The 18,944-nt window shown below is 38.1% G+C and overlaps 1 protein-coding gene across 9 annotated transcripts in view; it reads right to left on the reverse strand.

Annotated features, from left to right (window-relative positions):
* Positions 1–739: 739 nt before the first annotated feature.
* The window catches only part of LOC112964043 (dynein light chain 1, axonemal-like), a 26,658-nt gene continuing 8,453 nt past the window's right edge, over positions 740–18,944 (reverse strand). For 3 of the 9 annotated variants that reach the window (XM_026061654.1, XM_026061659.1, XM_026061660.1), the window contains 7 exons: positions 16,177–16,215; positions 12,290–12,399; positions 11,262–11,317; positions 8,382–8,437; positions 7,023–7,149; positions 6,465–6,680; positions 740–3,925 (listed from right to left, as the gene is read on the reverse strand). In XM_026061654.1, the coding sequence (XP_025917439.1) occupies positions 3,879–3,925; positions 6,465–6,680; positions 7,023–7,149; positions 8,382–8,437; positions 11,262–11,317; positions 12,290–12,399; positions 16,177–16,215 (651 nt within the window). In that variant the 3' untranslated portion in view covers positions 740–3,878. Of the gene's footprint in view, positions 3,926–4,812; positions 4,956–6,464; positions 6,681–7,022; positions 7,150–8,381; positions 8,438–11,261; positions 11,318–12,289; positions 12,400–16,176; positions 16,216–18,944 lie in introns of all 9 variants that reach the window. The other 6 variants (XR_003252820.1, XR_003252819.1, XM_026061656.1 and 3 more) reach the window with 6 other exon arrangements.

Consider the following 18,944-nt stretch of genomic DNA (forward strand, 5'->3'; position numbering starts at 1 on the left):
TAATGAGAACAAAATTTAATTTCTGAAAGCTGTCCACAAGCTGAACTATTTCATTACACAACAGCCAAAAATTTTTGTATAAAATAACATTCTATTATTTTTAAACACATTTCACTGAATAACATTTATAAACACAGGCCTAAATAATTTAAACACAGCAAATTAAACAATTTGGTCATGCTACAAAATCACTGTATAGAAAAGATAACCAAAGTAGATGTTAAAAGTGCTCTCTTGCTTGAAGATTTTTCTAGCTGAGGCTACTTCTAGTGTAACCTGAGTGATCTACAACTAGACAGGGAGAACTGCTGGCTCTCAGGTCCCTTCTCACATTTTTCCAACAGTTCTCAATATAATCACTCCACACATCAGCTCTTTTAAGACAGGTCAATGTGCTAGCAAGCAAGTAAAATACCTATTTCTCTATCGCTAATTTTATTTTAGGAGATTTTTCCTAAGGAATAAAGTGGATGCTAATCCTCCATAATTCTAGTTGGAAAAGCAGTATTCCACATGGCTTGAAAGTTTTACATGGGTGTTCTTTTCATCCATGAATAAAAATGTGCTTACTATTTTAATGGATGTGGTGAGATACTGACGATCAGAGTACTGCAGACAGACAGTTCTTTTACTCAGTGAGTCAGCTGCCACKCTCATCTGTTAACTTATAAATGACATGGTGTAACACCATCAATATGCAAATAAGCTGCTTTATTTCTACATCTGTGTATATCTTCTACCACATCCACTGCATAATTTTAAAGTGCAAATCTTAAAATGTATGAAAAACTACTGATTCGGGAGAAGTTCAGGGGGATTTTGATTTGTTCATGAAAGGAACCATGATTCATCAGGCAAAGCAAAACTAAGCTGAAACTTCCACCCAGCTCTAAGCTGGAGTCTCTGACAGCTATCKGAGTTCCATGGCCTGTTTTTTTCTTACCGTATTGTTTCTATTGAGACTGACAGTTTTTATCAGAAGGGTTTAAATTATATGCTGGAAGTTATCACTGCATGAAGGGTGAAAGGGAGCAGAAAATCTTTTTACTTTACTTTACTTCAAAGTGTACCTTACTGCTGCTGTAACTAGATGCCCCATTCCTTCAGCTGTGATCTTTTGTGGTATTTATAATGCAGCTCTGAAGAAGAGCTAGGGAATTTGTGCTGTTTATCTGTGAAAAGAGCTGATGACAATGGGCCACAGAATGAAGACAGCTTCAGGAACTAAGAGTCGCCAAAGTTCTTGGAATAATTACAGTATGTATAGACTGCATTTGTCACTTACAAGAGCCAGGAACTATACTTTTGTTATCCTTCCGGTCTCATCAGTGGAGCCATAGGTTGTTCAAAACATAGTCCCAACTTTGTATTCTGTTCTCAGAATGTCACAAAATAGCCAAAACAGAGTATTTTCTGTATCTAAGTCTGCCTTCATAAATGTACAGTATTTAGACCATATTTAGATATTAAAAGTCCACCAGTAGGATTATACATGGCATTGGACTGCTCTCTCATATCCACTCCCCTGCCTTATTTCATTCAAGGAGCTAAGTTAGCCATACGTACCGTACCTGTAGAAATCTTGCTGTGAGAAAACAGCGATGTTGCTTGTGACCATACTCCATGACAACAGCACTGAATATTTGATTCTGAAAACTTCTCCCAACGGTGTATATGAATTTGGCATTTCCATTTGCTGGCAATAGTCAGAAGTCAAGTTGCGTTCCACTCAAGTTCTGGCTCATTTTAAACACGCTTTAATTACAGTAGTCAGGAGCACAAGCCAATTCGCCATTGCTCTAACACAGAAGATGGTGGCAGCAGAGGCTGAGTTTGTCATAAGCACTGCATTATGCATGTTCTTGAAGCACATCCACTTTTCCAGAAGTGGTTGGCTGCAAGTCAACTGACTGGATTAGTTTTGAAAGAAGCCAATATGACCTGGCTGTTAACTAGCTATATATGCTGGCTCCCATCATGCTTCTTGGTCAATGGGGACTTTACTAGTGATAAAGCCAGGAGAAAAATTCTAAAAAGAAACTACGTATGAGTATAAAGTTGTCCATAAGATAAATCCAGTGAGCTAATTAAGAAACAGGCAGCTTTCTGGTCAGGATAAACAGCTGTCTGGAAAGAGCTTGTACAGAATGTCTAAAGCTTTTGCCACTGCTCTTCTGACATTATTTCACAAAGTGGACCTAAATCAAACTTAAGTCTTACCTGCAATTGCCAATTTCAGTGGGACTGCCTAAGAATTGCTCTAACAATGAAAAGAACAACTAGAAAGAATATATTGAAACGGAACTATAATTTGCTTGTAACCTTCTACTTTGTACTGTTCACTTAGAAATTGATCAGCTCTAGAATTATCATCTATTAAAATTAGACCTGGAGCTTTAATATTCCTGCCCATCACAAAAAGAGCTGAATACTACTGTTGCCTGGGCCAACTTACTTAAACCTTCTCTTCTCTGACAATGACTTCCACGATCTTGACCCCTGCCACACCTCCACAAACAAAATCATTAAAAGTCGATTTCTGCCTCCATCCCTTCTACATCAGTTCTGGAACCAGCAAATAGACTCATTGCTATTATAATTTAAACAAAGATGGTACCAAGAATAAGAAGAAAAGCTTAAAAAAAAACAAGCTGCAGAAAAATCTACATAGGTCACTTGATCTATTCTCTAAAGAGGGGAGGAAAAAAGTCACTATTGGCGCCCAGTAGTGCAATCAGATACATGTCTTCATCAGTACTTAATGCTTTTCACTACAAAACAGTTACCTGTCACATATGGGGGCTTTACGAAACTGTTTTCCTTGCAATTCAGCACATCTGGCACTTCMATATTTATTTTCCAGTGCCTACTTCCCACCTCATCCCACCTTCCTCACTAACTACATAAACCTTTCATGCATTGCTTACATCTGTGCTTTAGAAAAAAACCAAGTATCCTCATAACCAAAATTTTATATCCTCAAACCCAGGTCTTTTGTTCATTGCTTGTTTCTGATTGTTAGCCTACTTACTTCGTTACATGAAAATTCCAGAGCTGAGAAGGATTGTGCCTCGATCAGCCAGAAAGAAACTAGGAACCAGCAGCAGGCTAATAGTCCACATATTCCAAAAAAAAATAGTGTCTTATAAGAGACAAAGAAAAAACTAGCAAATATTTTAGTCTCATCTGAAACCATGTAAAAAGGTGCTATTGCTTCTTTAAAATAAATAAATATGTAAGAAGTTATACATGGCCTTCTAAGCAATGAAGTTAAGAGTTCAATGCAAGAAAACCAATTCAAGACTTAAGGCCAGTAACAAGAGATCATCAGACCAATATCTTTTTTGTGCGCAAGTCTGCAACTACTGGGACCGTTTGGCATAACAGTTAAGGAGCAGAGAAGGCAAACTCCCGTATTGAAAATATTAAGGGATTCCCATGACAAAATTAAACAGAACAAAGTCTATAAAGTCTCTCTAAAACACAATGCTGTTCTTTTGGCCTCAGTGTTTCAAATGATAATGTTGGCCAGCTGCACTTAACAAGCTAAAACTGTTCTATTGTAACCCAAGAGTGAACAACAAGCATCACTAATCAGGGATTTAAAATAGCTACATATTATTTTAGGTAAAGATCTTTTGTTAGTCAAACAGCAGATAAACTCAGCTCCACTGGTCTCTTCAGAAGGTGACATGAGTGACAAATTGGTGTGCCCAGGTTTTGGAAAACAATTCTTCAGGTGAGAGGCTGTGGAGATAAGCTAGTCTTTTAAAAGTTGCCCAAAGATTTTCTTCAAAACAAACATTTATATAAAAGTTCTATGTACTGAGCCATTCTGGAAATACTTAAATAATTAAATACCCAACAAGAAAGCTTTATCAGTTTCCTCCTTCTTCCTCATCTTCTTGTTTAATAACTAGGATACCTAAAAGAAAAAGAGAGAAAGAGAACAAATCTGCAAAGATTTACAAACAGATTATGCAGAGAAAGGTATAGTTGATGCTGATATACCTGAAAGCTTATCTGGACTGACAGAAGGAAGAAAGAGTTGCACAACTATTTGCTGCCACTGCTTCTAACTGTAGACACCAACTTTCTACATAACTGAATCCCTCTTAACTAGAAGAGGCTTCAACTGATGAGATCTTCTCTTGGATGCTTTTCCAACTTCTTTAGTAGCAAAAAGATACTAAAGGTAAAAAAGTATTAAAGCATGACCCACAAAGATCAGCCTAACTTGGTCACTGGAAGATGCACTGTGATGTTTCAACTGCTAGCATCCAACTAGCACTCAATCTTCCTCTTGGAGAGCCCCTACTTTGTACTGCCATTTCCATGACATACTGTACAGGCTACATCATCAAAGATACCTAACTAGGATGTCTATACTACAAAACATAGTGCCAAAGAGTGAATTCTTAGTGGGGATCCAAGAAGCAATATGGTTACACCTTCTTAAAGCTAACTTGGGTGTCACAGACTAAAGCTGCATTGCACAGTATGAACATACCCTATACAAGGTATGAATGCAACACAATGCAAGGGCACCTCAGATTCTGACAGACTGCAAGGCTCAGGATACCACCTCACAGTGATGTGTTCATGAACTTAAAATAAGCTGCAATGCTAACAGTCCCCAAAAGATTTATCAAATTAGACATTTTCCCCACGCTAGCAAGATTCAATAGTACAGGTGAGCTCACAGCACACTGAAGTAGCACAGTAAAGTACATGCCTAAATAAACAGTACAAGAATAGTAGGGGTGTGGAGGTATATGTCCATCCACCTGTGCTAGTGACCAGAACATTCACCTGGGAAATGGGAACTGTAGGTTCATACTCATGCTTTGATCAGCTTGGAGCAGAGACTTGACTTTGGTGAGGCTCTGAGGTGAGAACTCTTTGCTTACTGCAAGATTGGGGCGCTGTGTCTCTGTTTTTTCACAAATAGGAAACTGAAAATAAAAACAAAGCAGCCTGATTTCTGTCATGGTTAGGCACCTAACTTCTGAGGAGGGATCCCGGCACAGGAACCAAGAGAAAGAAGACACCTGCCCAAAGATACCATCAATGCCTATTTTCATCCAGAACATCTTCAAACATTTTACTCATTTTCAGATCCCTATATTAGTCATCTCACATATACTGCATAAGCATAGCAAGATCTTGGGACACTGCAGCCACAAGAAACTTATGTCCTGCTACAGCATTTCTGAGATCTGCTTTACTCCACATTCTGTATTTTGTGGCTTCCATTTTTAAATATCTTCCTCTCCTTCTACATTGTGTAGGAAATACACAAACCTAATTCAGAGCTGTCCATTGCTCCAGGCTGCAACAACGCTTACAAAACTAAGGGTGCAGCCCTGTACTAGCAAGGTTACCCTTTGCCCATACAAATACTTGCCCTGCTCCAGCTTTTCTATTCACATAACATTTTCTGTTACACCAGTGAATGGACTATTGCAGGCCATCCTTCATAGCAGTACAGCCCTCTCACTAGCCTTCAGCTTCTCCCTAGTTCTTATTACTTCAGTTGATCTGGCTTTGATTTCCCATCCATCGCCCACTGCATTGATGCTGTTCTCTTGTTGCCCCCTATGCACCCATATCTTCCCTGCTGCTACGCTGACTCTTTATTAATATTACCAGTCCTGCTCTTCTCTTCATTGCTTTAGTAAACAGGGGATAACAGTGAACAGTTAATAACTCCATTAGCAGAAAATAACATATTTTAAAATAGCTTTTAAAATTGTCTCGCTTTTACTCACTAATCAGGACATGCTTTAATATATTTTCATATCAGCCACTAAAAAAAGAAAGCAGCAGAGGAAAGCTCATAAATTGAGGCTTACTGCAGTGAAGAGAGGGGCATATTCAGGCATTTGGGAAACTTGCGTGAAGTTTTGAAAACCTGCCCTTGCACCAGAAGCAAAACAGAGAACATATACCTATATATCCCTATCCCCCATGACACCATCTTTTTTTGGAAAAATTGTAACTCGACTTTGTTGTGAAAACTATAATTCCACTTGGCAGATGGAAGTCTTGTTAACTTATTTAATGCTAAACATGTAAGTATATAATTACATGAGTCAATGTGTGAACTTCACAAGAGAACATCAAACCAGTATTAAAAATAAACATACATATGTTTCAGTTCCTTATTAGCTAGGTGCTAGAACTATTTGACTGGACAACTTCAAGGATCAAGTCCAGCTGCAAGGCCGCATAGATTTAACACTCTGAAATCTATCAGACACTTTCAGAAGACCCTGAAGCCAGGGTTGCAAAATTCAGCTGTCAGAAGCTAGTCTACTTCTGAATAATAACTCAGTGAGAGGAAGGAGAAGAGGAGTATTACATGGTCACACATGTATTTCTGAGGCTATGATTTATTTCACTGTGGTCTTCTGTATATTAAGCTATTAACTTACACCAATTGCCTCATGCCCCAAACTCACCATCTAGCTTTTTCAGCTTGGGCACTCGTTTGGTTGCTTCTTCAATCCAACTGTTCTTCTGATCAGAGGCGTATTTCTCTTGTAGTGGATTGCCTACAAACACCAGATCCTCTAGTAATGGCAACTCTGCCAGTCTCACAAACTCTGCTGCAACCACAAATGTGAAAACACCAACCAGATTGTGGAACGTGGAAAGTACATCTGCAGCAAACCTTCCTTTCAAGGTCAATACAAACACAAATAGCATGGAATAAAAGAGGATGGGGACTGTTTGGGCAAAAATTGGTATCAAGTTAAAGAACAGGCATGTACTATAAAAGAAGTCAGAGAAAGATGGTTCAAAGGACAAAATCCATTGGGCTTAGAAATTAAATTCAAATTTTGAACTATTTTCTAACTATTTTTAATCTCTTGCATGAGCAGAGATTTAGGGATTCTCTGTAGTTATCAGTAAAACTTAGCCCCTAGAACAAACAGAACTATTTTCCACTTACTGACTTAACCTATGCATTCCCCATAAGAAAGTAAGAAGTTACAGAACAAAAAGGTCTGGCTTACCCCAGTCTTTCACCAAATTATTTGACATATAGAGAACCTTCAGCTTCTTCATTACACGGATCCCCCTCAGCTTCTCAATGAAGTTGTATGAGATCCACAGCTCCTCTAAAGTATCTGCAACTGCCTCCTGGAAAATGACAGGACTACTCAGAGAAGTGAAGGTAAGTCTTCCTTATTCTTCAGCTTCTCTCTTCTTCACACCCTGCAGGTCATCTCATGTAATAAACTATTAATGCATATTGGTCCTCATATCCTTTCAAGCAGGTCCCTAATTATGCACGACAAATACCCATGGGGATTAAGTACAAAGGATCTGAAATATATTTAGGAGGAAAGAAGTCACAATACTAGAATAATACAAGGAATAGCTGGCTGGAGCAGTTCTTTTTAAGGCATAGGGTCAGAGGAGACTAATTTGGCTGTTTGTGCACTGTAAGTACATACAAAGTGACTGCGATTCAACAACCACATTAGAGGGATTTTTATACAGTATGAGGGACTGAATAGATTCAGGTACATGTATGTTCATATCTGTAGGCCAGAAATTGCTTTCACAATTCCCTCAAAAACAGAGGTATTTTTTTAAACCAACCATTACACATTGACTGTATATTTCACACTTAAGAGATACGGCATCTCCAAAGGTGGGAACAGCCTTGAAGAGAGACATTCTGCAGGAGAAACATACAACCAGTCTTGAGGAAGAAAACATTTCCTATATTCATTTGGCTTAATTAATCAGATGATTAAAAATAATTTTCTGCCATTAATACAAATGTAACAAAATCGATCCTGTTTTTCCCCAATAATTTTTCCTTTGCCTGGTAGACTTAGTCCTGTCACCATCTTCTCCCCCAAAGCCATATTGCTCAGAGTGCCAGTTACCCATAAAAAGCGGCACTCATGAACCATGGGTTCACGTGACTGCCAATATTTGTAGTACAGAACCATAATCCAAGTATGTTCTGGAAAAAAATTCCATATTCAAAATGTTAGAATAAATTATTTTCATGTAAAGCTAGTGGAATTTAAAGTGCTTTACAAACCTAAACAATTTTAAAATAAAAGTTCTGTTCTTCGTCATCACAAATGAAGAACTCCCCCTTTCTAATATCCTTTTATGGAGTAAATTAGCCCTGAAAAATCTCCAAACATGAAGAGAGTAAAAAGAAAAAAAAAAATAGGAAGAGAAGGAAGAGAATTTGAAAATTCAGAAGCAATGTGTGAGAGGGTGAAAAGATTGTAGTGAAAGGAGAAAATGAAAGGAATGGTTAGGCAATAAGGGGAATTCAGTGATCCAAATTCAAGAGAGCACTCCATTTCATTAGTGAATATTAGTTACTGCTAAGAAGCACGTACCAATCCGTTCAAGTTCTTTATGTTATTTCTTCCCAAAGACAGAATTCTCAAATTTTCTGCAACAGATGAAACAGTTTCTTATTAATAAGAGATTCTTTTTAAATTGCAAGAAGATGCTATAAGTCTGGTAAAACCCCACATTCTAATTCTAAAAATATTTGCATTCTGAACAAGCTGTATTAAAAAAGAATGACATAACAGAAGCAAAACTCTCTACATACACAGATCATGAGGAACGTCCAGTCCATGGTGGACAGCTCAGAAATACATAGATGAATACAAAACTGTTCGTTGGTACATTACTTAGCTGAAATTCAGTCCCAATAGATACTCAACAAAAGCTATTATTTTGTTTCCTACTTGAACTCTCACTGCTGACTTGCTAGTTCTGATCTTATGTGGTCCATGCCCTTTCTTCTCTAGGCAAAAGTTGTTCTGATCTTATTTTAAGGCAAAAGATTTGTTTTCTAAAATAGAGGCAGCATATGAAGCTGCCTTACAGAAGTCTGATGAGAGACATTTCAGTTGGTCTAGCACCCAGATGAAATTCCTTTTCAAGTGAGCTGTTCTTGCTGGTTTTCAGTGCAATACTAATATAACTCAAAGCTATTAAAATTGCAATCTTTTTGTGAAACTCATTTTCAGTTTTCACACAAGCCTTCTTCCAGGTGTAAATATGTAAACTGTGTTGTAGCATCTAGCTGGGTTAATTTTGAATCAAAACCTTCCTTGAATATTTCAAGACTTCTTCTTAACTGAATTAAGGATCAATTAATTAATGAACTTGTTTTGCTCTTGTATGCACAATGATTGAAATACGTTGTACAATAATTAAAGGCAAGACCAATGAATATTCCAACTGAGTAGCAATATATGATGCATAGATAGCACATTTAGTGGCTCAGGATTGCTATGGAGAGAGTATTCAAGCCTAGTCTGGAATAGACAGTTATATGTTCATTTATATTGTTCCTATCCCAAGGAATGCAGGGATGAAACCACACCTGATAAAAAAAGGTAAATATTCTAAAAGATGAACATTCATTTTCATTAAAGAGTTCAGGATTCTGAATTCTTTTTTTTTTTATACACAACAGCTTAATACATAACTATGCTTAAAATATGAAGAATCATAATCACTAAGTCTAAAGCCTACTACAGCTAATACTCTTCAGAATATCCCTAAGGATCTCTGTCCACAGAGGGGAGCAGCAGCAGAAGGCCTTTTGATCTAGCCAGCTATCCTTGTTCTCGCTGAAATGCATGGCTAGAAATTATAAGTCTGCATTAGCTTTTGAAATTTCTGAGAAATACAAGGGTACAAGGATACTTAGAAATACAAAATAACAGAATGCCTTAAATGCCATGCCTTAAAATTGTTTCTAAGTACTGTTATTGCTCTTTAGTACTCGTTCTGAGAAATTCTGTATTTTAGAGGAAGCTAAATCTCCCTCATGGAATATTTACAGTTGCTAAAACACAAAATTACCTGCTTTTTGCTATCATCTGAAACATCTTCCTCAAATGTATGGATAGAGGGGTGTAGTTCTTTACACAAAATTATCTACTCGACATAATTATAACTAGGAAGATACATTAACATTAATCTTTTTTGTCTGAAAAAAGTGCTGGATGGTTAAACTTATTTCTCAGCTTCCTCTCCACAATGAACCAAATCAAATATGCAACAGTAACAGTTACTCACCTGATTTTCATAGCTATAAGCACTACTTTCTCTCTCTTTCACAGAAAGCAATAGAAACTGAGAGTTTCTCACACTCTAAACCTTTAAAAGACAGACCATGTGGTTCTATTGTGTCTGCTTGCAGGATCAGATATTTGGTACAGACTGGATGGTTTGATTCTACATTTTATTAATATAAACATTTAAGATGCTTTAAAGGCTTTTAAAGTTTTCTCCCACTAAAGACTGTTTCACTTTTCTGTAATTGCTTAATCATTTTTTGTTTGTGATAGAGTTAATCAAAGTGAAATATTCACAGTAGTTATTTGGAAAGACTCTAAGGGAGTGTTTTTTCCCCATCAGTATTTGCGAATTTGTGGAAGTCTAAGCATATTATGGAGGCAGTAAAGTTCATCAGGCTCCTTTGGCAGCCCCATGGGTGTGTAGCTGGAGAGGATGGGACTCCAGGTTCCTTGTCCATCTGCCTGGCAATTTGATGGGGACAGAAAAGCCTGGAAGTTCCAGCCCAAAACCTGCAGCTCCTTGCCACAGGGTCCACAACTTGGGGACAGACCATTAAGATTTTGGTCCTAAAGTCAGCAACCCGATGGGTTTCAAGGTTTCATAGATCCAGAACAGCTGCCCAGGAAACAAGAGCTCAGTTCCACTTGTAGACAGCTGGCTCCCCCTCGCCCCCAGCACACCCCTTTCAGGTATGACCGCAATCCAAACCAGTATAACCAAATCCTCTGCAAAATGGAATGACATTTTTCCACCCAGGTCTACAACCTCAGCAACAGACAACACCACAGATAAAAAGCTGTTGAACTGCAGACTCTCTCCGTTATCAGCATGGAAACAGGTCATTAAACCACTCTGGATTTGATTACCTGTTGAATATCACAACCCAGGCCTACTGGAAGTTGTAAAGGTGTTTTCTGTATGGATTTTTTGCTGTTGTTAAACTTGCACAGGCTAACTGCCAAGACTAGTGCCCATGGGTACATGCTTTAATACACCATTACTGCTAAACATGCATTCTCCAATAACGGTAATTTTAAAAATCACATGTAATTTTCTAAGGTAAAAGAATTAATAAGGATAAGACTGGGTATACAGCTAGATCCAGGTTATGGTATATGTCCAATCTAAGCAACTAGAAAATGAATATAATCAGCCACTGGCTTGTCACTTACTTAGGCTGTTCAAGTTGGTGATTCTTTCAATGCAGTTTGTAGACAATGACAGCTTCCTTTCAAAACAAGAATAATCAATCATTTTTATGCTGACAGTATAAGAGGGATCACTGTACTAGAAGAGTTCCACTTCCAAACACTACTACATTAGGAATAAATTACAATTTATTTTTCTCTCATTAGATGGTAAACTAACTAACTATGTGAACAGACTTATAATATCCTCAAACCATCAAGATTTCTGCAACTTTATTTAGCTTCTGGGAAACTACCACCAGTAATTTAYATCACATAGGGGATTATCTTTTTATGTCTAACCTTAACAAATAGGCAGCCATTTCTTTCTGAAATGCCTGTAATTTCTCTCTGAAAGTCCTAGTTAGGTCTACTTTTCTCTTGCTTTCGCATTTCAAACATAGATATTATTACAACAGTTTGGTCAGTTAAACAGCAGCCATATTGCTTTGGCACCCAGAGATACTTAGATATCTGTGCATGCCGCTGCACTTTGCCATTTGGGCACATTCACCAAGACAGTTCATTGTGCAGTTACAACCTTAACACTGTAGGAGTCAGTACAAATAGTATTTTAGGAAGTACCTCAGATTTGTCATTAAAGGCAGAAAGAGCCTGAACAAATGGATGTGTTATTGCAGACTCTGGTTTATAATACCACAGAAAAATAAATAAATGGATTGCAAATGTGTCTGTTAGTTAGCAGATTCCAGACACGGACCTGTAATTACATACTGGTGAATAATGTGCTAATTTTCTGAGGACAAATATTAATACAGAATCTACCCTAACATCTTCTCAGTTAAGTGACAGGAATCATAGGAAAAAACCTCAAACAAGCAGGAACTGTGTGTGGAAGAAGAAGCCCAGCTGAGAAAAAAGAAAGGTGCTGCTTTGAAGGCCACACTTAAACATAGTAGATACATGTTTGCATAGTGGACAACAGAAAAAATGAAAATTAATACAAAGAGAAGAGAATATTTGTCTTCCGATTTGTTTTTAACAGAACTTACTCGCAGTTAACAAGCGTGGAGAGAGATTCATCCATCCTCTCTACAGGAGGAATCTGGCCATAGAGTTTCACCTCCTTTGCCTCTGAAGCCTTCTGTCCAGTTTTTTCTTCCTAAAGAAAAGAGAAGGCAAAGAATATACTCACTGGTACATGCAATTATTATAAATTAATGCCAACATACTATTAAAAGTTATTAATGAAAAGAGAAAGCATTCTGAATACTCTTTATCAAGACACCTACTGGTGTTGCTTTTCTGAATGACACCTCAGCCACAACAACCCAATTTCACTAAATCACAAATACAGCCTGAATTAAAAAAAGGGGGTGGGGGGAAGGCGAGTAGAGAGGAGAAGGCTTGCTTATGTCCAAGGTAATAAAACACTTATACATTACATACACTTTCTTTGTTTAAAAAAAGTTGTGTTACGCTTGAGCAATTTGATTCAGCGATCCTCTGCTAAAATGAAATGGAGACTAGCTAGAGATTTGAAGTGCTGAATCAAATTACTTCCATGGAGACTGACAAATGGGAGCCTGAACTAGGGCCAATCTGTAGCAGAAGCAGATACTTAAAAACTCTGCTAGAAAAATCTCGTTTCCACTTCATCCAGAAAACTCACTACCAAAAAATCAGGACTAAGCTACACTCATACTACTTCCTCGTAGTTACAGCTGCCCAGCACAGCCTAAACTGCTGAAAGCATTAGCGAAACAGCCAACTATAGGTGAACAAATAACACAAAATGCAGCTGGAAATCCATAAGCCATGAAGTATAGTTAGGAGACTTGCACTTGTTCCCAGAGGCAGGGGAGCCTGTGTTGGGGGAGAACCTCAATTGCATTTTTCTCAAGTCTTTCCATGGTTTTAACCATTTTGGACAGATCCCAGGTGTTCCTCATGAACTCTGTGCTGTGACTCCTGCTCCTCCAGCTGTGCTGGTAGTTTGAGGTCAGCCTTAAAATATGCATGAGCTTAGATGGTAATTCTTGCATGCAACTATACGTCCAAAGGAACATATGCATGAAAAGAGAATCAGTTTACACTCTTACCCAATAAAGAAAAATAAAATACAGAGCAAAGAGGAGGAAATTTTGAAGCTAGACTGATTATATTCCATCTTTGGATTATCAAATGCTGGTTAGAAATAATGGAAAAGTTGGTATTTAGAGAAAATATTAAATCCTTACCATTCACAGAGCTAATAGCTTTAAAAAAAAAAACCCCAAACACCCCCACTTAGTCATTAAAAAAAGGAAAGGAGAAGATTTCACGCTTTAGAGAATATAGCAAAAAGCAAATTTCCTAGTTATAATCTAGGTTGATAATTTTCTAGAGAACTAAGTACTTTAGTAAGTTCAGAACTTTACAAAAATGGTCATAACTTCATCATTTGGGTGTGTTTATTTAAAAGCTGCAGTCTATCAAGTCCTTTAAAATTCTGAACTGATGGTGATTATTGAGTAAACACTTGGAATAAGTACTCATTTAGGTGGAACAGCAGTTTTGACAGCTGTTTCCTTGACAGAACAAAGAGAGAGTTTTGCCAGTTCACTCAGTGTTCAGCGGGAAGACTGGAGGTCCATTAACAAAGGAGAAATCTACCCCAGGTTTACAAAACAGAGAGTATTGTTTTCTCCCCCATTTTTACTCAGCTAATTGAAAAGTGAGAAAGCTGAGGTCTGACCTATTTTATGTGTCTGCTTTAGAATGAAATGAATTGCATCCCAGAAGTATTTAGTAATCCCATAGCATAAGATCAGGTATTGACTGTTCACCTCAGTAACCATATGTAATACTTCATATGGTTGTTCAAAGTAAATGCAAAATAAGTTCTGATAACATTATTTTCTCTTTTATATGTCCCAAGCACTTCAGGTGGCTTAATTTAATGAAAAATCAACATGTTGCCCTATGTATTCACGGTCCAAATTCAGTGTGATGATCTTTCACTCATCATTAGCAATTTAGAAAATAAGAAGCATGTCAGATGTTATGCTACAGTACGGTGAAAAAAACTTCTATTTTCTTTTCTAAAAACAAGGATTACACTGTATCTATTGGCACTTATACTCAATTTATCAATTTATCAGCCTATACCAATCAATAAAATGATTTGTTTCTTAAAAACATGAAAGGGAATGAGCTCCCAATAGAGACTGTAGCCATGAGTGAGCACCTGCAGAAGAACATTCATCCTGACTGCCACCTGGTTCTAGAAAAAAGGTCAGATGAACTACCCCAACAAGCCACAGAGAAACCACCAGTAGAACAGACATTTTTTAAGGTAAGGATTCCTTTTTGCTAAGTTAAAGATTCTTTGAGTTAACTAACTTCATCCTGACTCGAAACAGGGCATAAGTAAATCCTTATGTTGAAGGGAAGAAAAACATCTGGAATGCAGCTCAACATCAGATCCAATTTTACAAGTCAGGTAGATTCAGATTAGGAGCAGGAAAATGAGGAGTTAAAACTCTCCCCAAAACAACGTGGACAGAAGAGCAAATTCAGCACTTCTTACTTAATAAAAACTCACTGACGTAATTCTATTATCTCTCCCCAAAACACATGACGAAAGAGCAAATGTAAAATAAATCTTTAATAGGAGATATGGAGTTGAGGTTTTGGAGGGAGGAAAATGGAAAAATATCAGAATTTTTTATACTCTGTTCACATCTCTAGTAATGCTACTTTCCACAAGATGTTGCATTCTGGCTTATTATGACAGCAGGAGTGAAGTTTGTGGGATATACCAGTGTAGCTTAAAAAAAGAACAAAAAAAACCCCTGAAATACTGAAAGTACTAAACAATGATAACATTCAAAAAGGAAGTAATCTTCAATTACAGTGTTGTACCTTAAGCTGGTGGTAAAGATCTTCTGGCTTGCAACTGTACCTGCCCACACTATCTCATACAAAGATCATCTAGAGACCAAAACTGTTTGTGCTGTTGCTCTAGCAGCCGGACAGAACAAGAGGGGGCCTACGTACACACAGAATGGCACATCTATGCTCTAACCTAAAATCGACTGAGATTGGGGGAAAATTCTCACTGACTTCAGTGAACTGTGACCCTGACCCCAGAGGCATCCTGTAGCATTATTTGAAATGACATCCATGTCCTCTCCATCAAACAGCTTTCTAGAAGGTTACAAGACCAGTTCAGTCACAGCCGGTAACTGTCTGTATTAATGGTGTACTTGAAGGAGAAAAACAAATAAGAAACTCATTCTGAGTTAAGCTTTGCATAGTGGACAATATAAGASGCCTGTGTATCACTGCTGCAGAAAAACACTGATATAACAGTGTTAAATTTATTCTACACCACTACACTAAACAAGCAAATATTATGTATTGAAATGAACCCACTAGAAGTTGGGTGAGGGGGTTGAATTTTTGAGCATTGCTGGTAGCTTTTTTCTATACACTCATTTTAGCACTGTTATAAGGCAACAGCAGATGTCTCACTGACTTCAGTACAGTCAGTGTTTCATACCTATTTATTCTGTGGGAGGGATTATACTCAGGTAAAATGAACAGAGCATAATTAAAATACAAGAACTAATATCCTGAATCTCTTTGTAGCTTCAGGCCTTCTATCAATGCATATTCAGCAGAACAAGGCAAGACAGCAAAACTGACTCATCTTTACCAGCCATATAATTTTAAGAAGAACACAAAGAAACTTTAACAGAATTGACTGCACATCAATATTAGTAATAAAAATTTTACTTTGTGAAATTTATTACAGCAGCAGATGTTTCAAGTAAACATATTTGTTACAAAAAGTTTGAAAAATAAATTTATCTGAATACAGTCAAAATCCATGCCACAGAGTAATGCAAAGCAGCTAGATACTGTTCTAGTACTTACCCATTCTAGTACTTACCCATTTGGCTAGAGCTTCTTTGATAGTTGTTGCTTTTGCCTAAAAATAAACAAATTAAAATTAACATTCATTGCAATTTTTAGATGGCTTGTTCACTGCAAACTGCTTTCCTCTCCCTTCACTCTCCCTTACCTGCTTGTCAACCCCCTTCTACCACTTTCCTCTATTACCGTCCTATAGCTGGTTCTAAGAAGTAGGAATGAGCACAACTCCTTAGTGGTTCTTAATTTTATTTTCTGGGATATTCAGTAGCATTTTCACAAGGAATCAGTTGACTTCATACAAGCACATTATCTTTGTGATCTTATTCTCTGCGTAGACTGGAGAATGGGTTAGGGACACTGCTTGTTAGTTTTGATGATGAAATTTAATTGAATTCGCAGAAGTTAGAAGTCACTATACTAAAAAGCATGGTCCAGTCTTCTTAAAAACACACTTTCTATTATTATGTATTATGCAACTTCCTGTCTGAAAGTAAGTCAATGAATAGGTAGAAAGATAGAGCCTATTAAGATTCACTGAGGAAAATAAGGCACGTCTGGCCAAATCTCAAGGGCAGTCTGGAATGTTTATATTTGTTTCTCTTCATTTTATGTCCAGTCCCATCATGTTATTGAAAAACATATATTATTCTGTTTAAAAAAATCCAAGAGCTACTGTACAAGATTTTTTACAGATCAACCCACTGATAAACTTGCTATTGTCACTAACTCCTTCATCAAAGCCAAATGACTCTCCATCCAAAAACAGTAGTACATAGAGAAACTCTGATATGTCCTAAACTTTAAACATATTCCGAGAGGTCTTTTGGATGAAAACGGTTCCACTGAGACTGGGCGTTCACAAAAACTGCTCAACAGCCTCCTTCCTATAAAATCAGGTAGACTCTAGCTTGAACATCTCTATTGCTCTTCTCTGTAGCTCTACAACACGTGGATTGAAGCAGCTTTTCAGGTAATCAGATACCAAAAAAACCAACTGTGTCGGTTAAAACCAACAAACTGACTTCCACCCAAAATCTTATGAGTAATTCCTTCAGGTCACAGAGCTATAAGGTTATTATTGCTCTGGAACACTAGAAATTCTGGACCCAATGATAAAAGGCAACAGTTGTGGTAGCTGCAAATAAAAGAATGGTTACAGTCACTGAATACCCAAAACCAGGCCAAGACACCGGATACTAAGGACTCTGAATACGCATCTCAAATATCAAAATATGCCTTCATTTAGACATATGTCACTAAGCATCCCCAGATATTCTAGCCGCTTCCTTCCACAGAGTGATACACATTTTAATTCTACCTAAACTGAGTTATAGTTAGCTAGCTGGCTTTCTCTAGGTCCAACTGTAGACACCTGATAAACCTGTGCTATGACAGTACCTCCCTGGTGCCTGGTGCAGGTAAACAGCTGAGGGACCTCCTTCTGTTTAGGACATCACTGCCCTAGATCCCCCACTGACAGTCTCATCAAGTCCCATCGAGGGACCAGTGTGCCAGCAAAACCAACTGGCTTCCAGTTAATCAGTTTTTTTGGACAGGAACTTGCTTGTATTATTTTTCATGCTTGTGCTAGTCCATYGTTACAGCATCTCGGTGCAAGATGTCAGTCAACCGTTATTAAAGACAGAAACTGGTTTATGTGACCAGTGCCCGAATCTGTTTCAAACTCATGCCAAAAACAGACTGGATTTTGAAGCTAGTGATCCATGTGAACACAAAAAGCAGTTTCTTCCCTGACCTCTACAGATTTGTCTCTCCCATTATAATACCTGACTAGTATTATAATATAATATGGTGGAAAATACAAAAATCAGCAGAAGTGGCTTATCAAGAGAATGTGTGTTCAGGGTTTTGCTTTGTTCCTTGAAGCACACTTGAAATTTCTTTAGACAAACCATACTATCTTCTGCYAACGGAGGTTACTTAACAGAAACCTCTGAAGAACCTATTTTCAGGTGTCCTCTACCTGCATATTGAAAATTCTCCTACAGGGATTTATATTAAAGAAAGTCATATAACTGAAATATATTTCAAGCATTCAAATCTCCAAATGATCAGAAGCTGAAATCATCACCCTGAATGGCCACCATCCACACTGCAGGAAAAAGACAAATAGTTTATGAACGGGAGGAGAGGAGAAGACCCTCATATATATATATAAGTCAAAACAAAATAAATCTGTTTTTTTTTCCCCCCAAAAAGATGGCTTTTGGACACAGAATATTTTGACACAGAATATTTACAAAATTCAGACCCACAGGAAAAAGTAAAACAGGGACACTTTGCCTTCATTTGCATACATTTATTCATATGTTTAACTAAAGCAAATTAGAATTTCACAGCAACAGAAACCAGGCTACTTAGCACGGTAACTGCAGGYACCGCTGCCTTAAAAACAGTCAGTAGCTGTTTTTTTTTTTTTTTCAATGATGACATCCCCGAGTCCCAACAACTGCAGGATGTGAATTAATTAGCTCCCGCTACTTGATCTACCCCCGACCCCCCCTTCTCCAAGGCACGGTAACAGGCCGCAGCGCCAGCGCCATAGCCCACGTAAAGGGCTGCGGGCTGCCTCATGGCCAGCTCACGCCGTGCCCGGGCCGCGCTGCGCCAGAGCGCGGCCCGGGGCGCACCGGCTGCGCACGGCTTGACTCCGCGCTGCCGCCGCCCGGAGACTCCTCGGGGGCAGTCGTGAGGGGAGGCCGCCGCCGCGCCGCGCCGCCCCGCTCTCGGCGAGGACGGGGGGTCGCACGCCTGCCCGGCCCC

The sequence above is a fragment of the Apteryx rowi genome, unplaced genomic scaffold (genome assembly GCF_003343035.1).
Source record: "Apteryx rowi isolate R43461 unplaced genomic scaffold, aptRow1 scaffold_183, whole genome shotgun sequence".
Classification (NCBI taxonomy): Eukaryota; Metazoa; Chordata; class Aves; order Apterygiformes; family Apterygidae; genus Apteryx; species Apteryx rowi.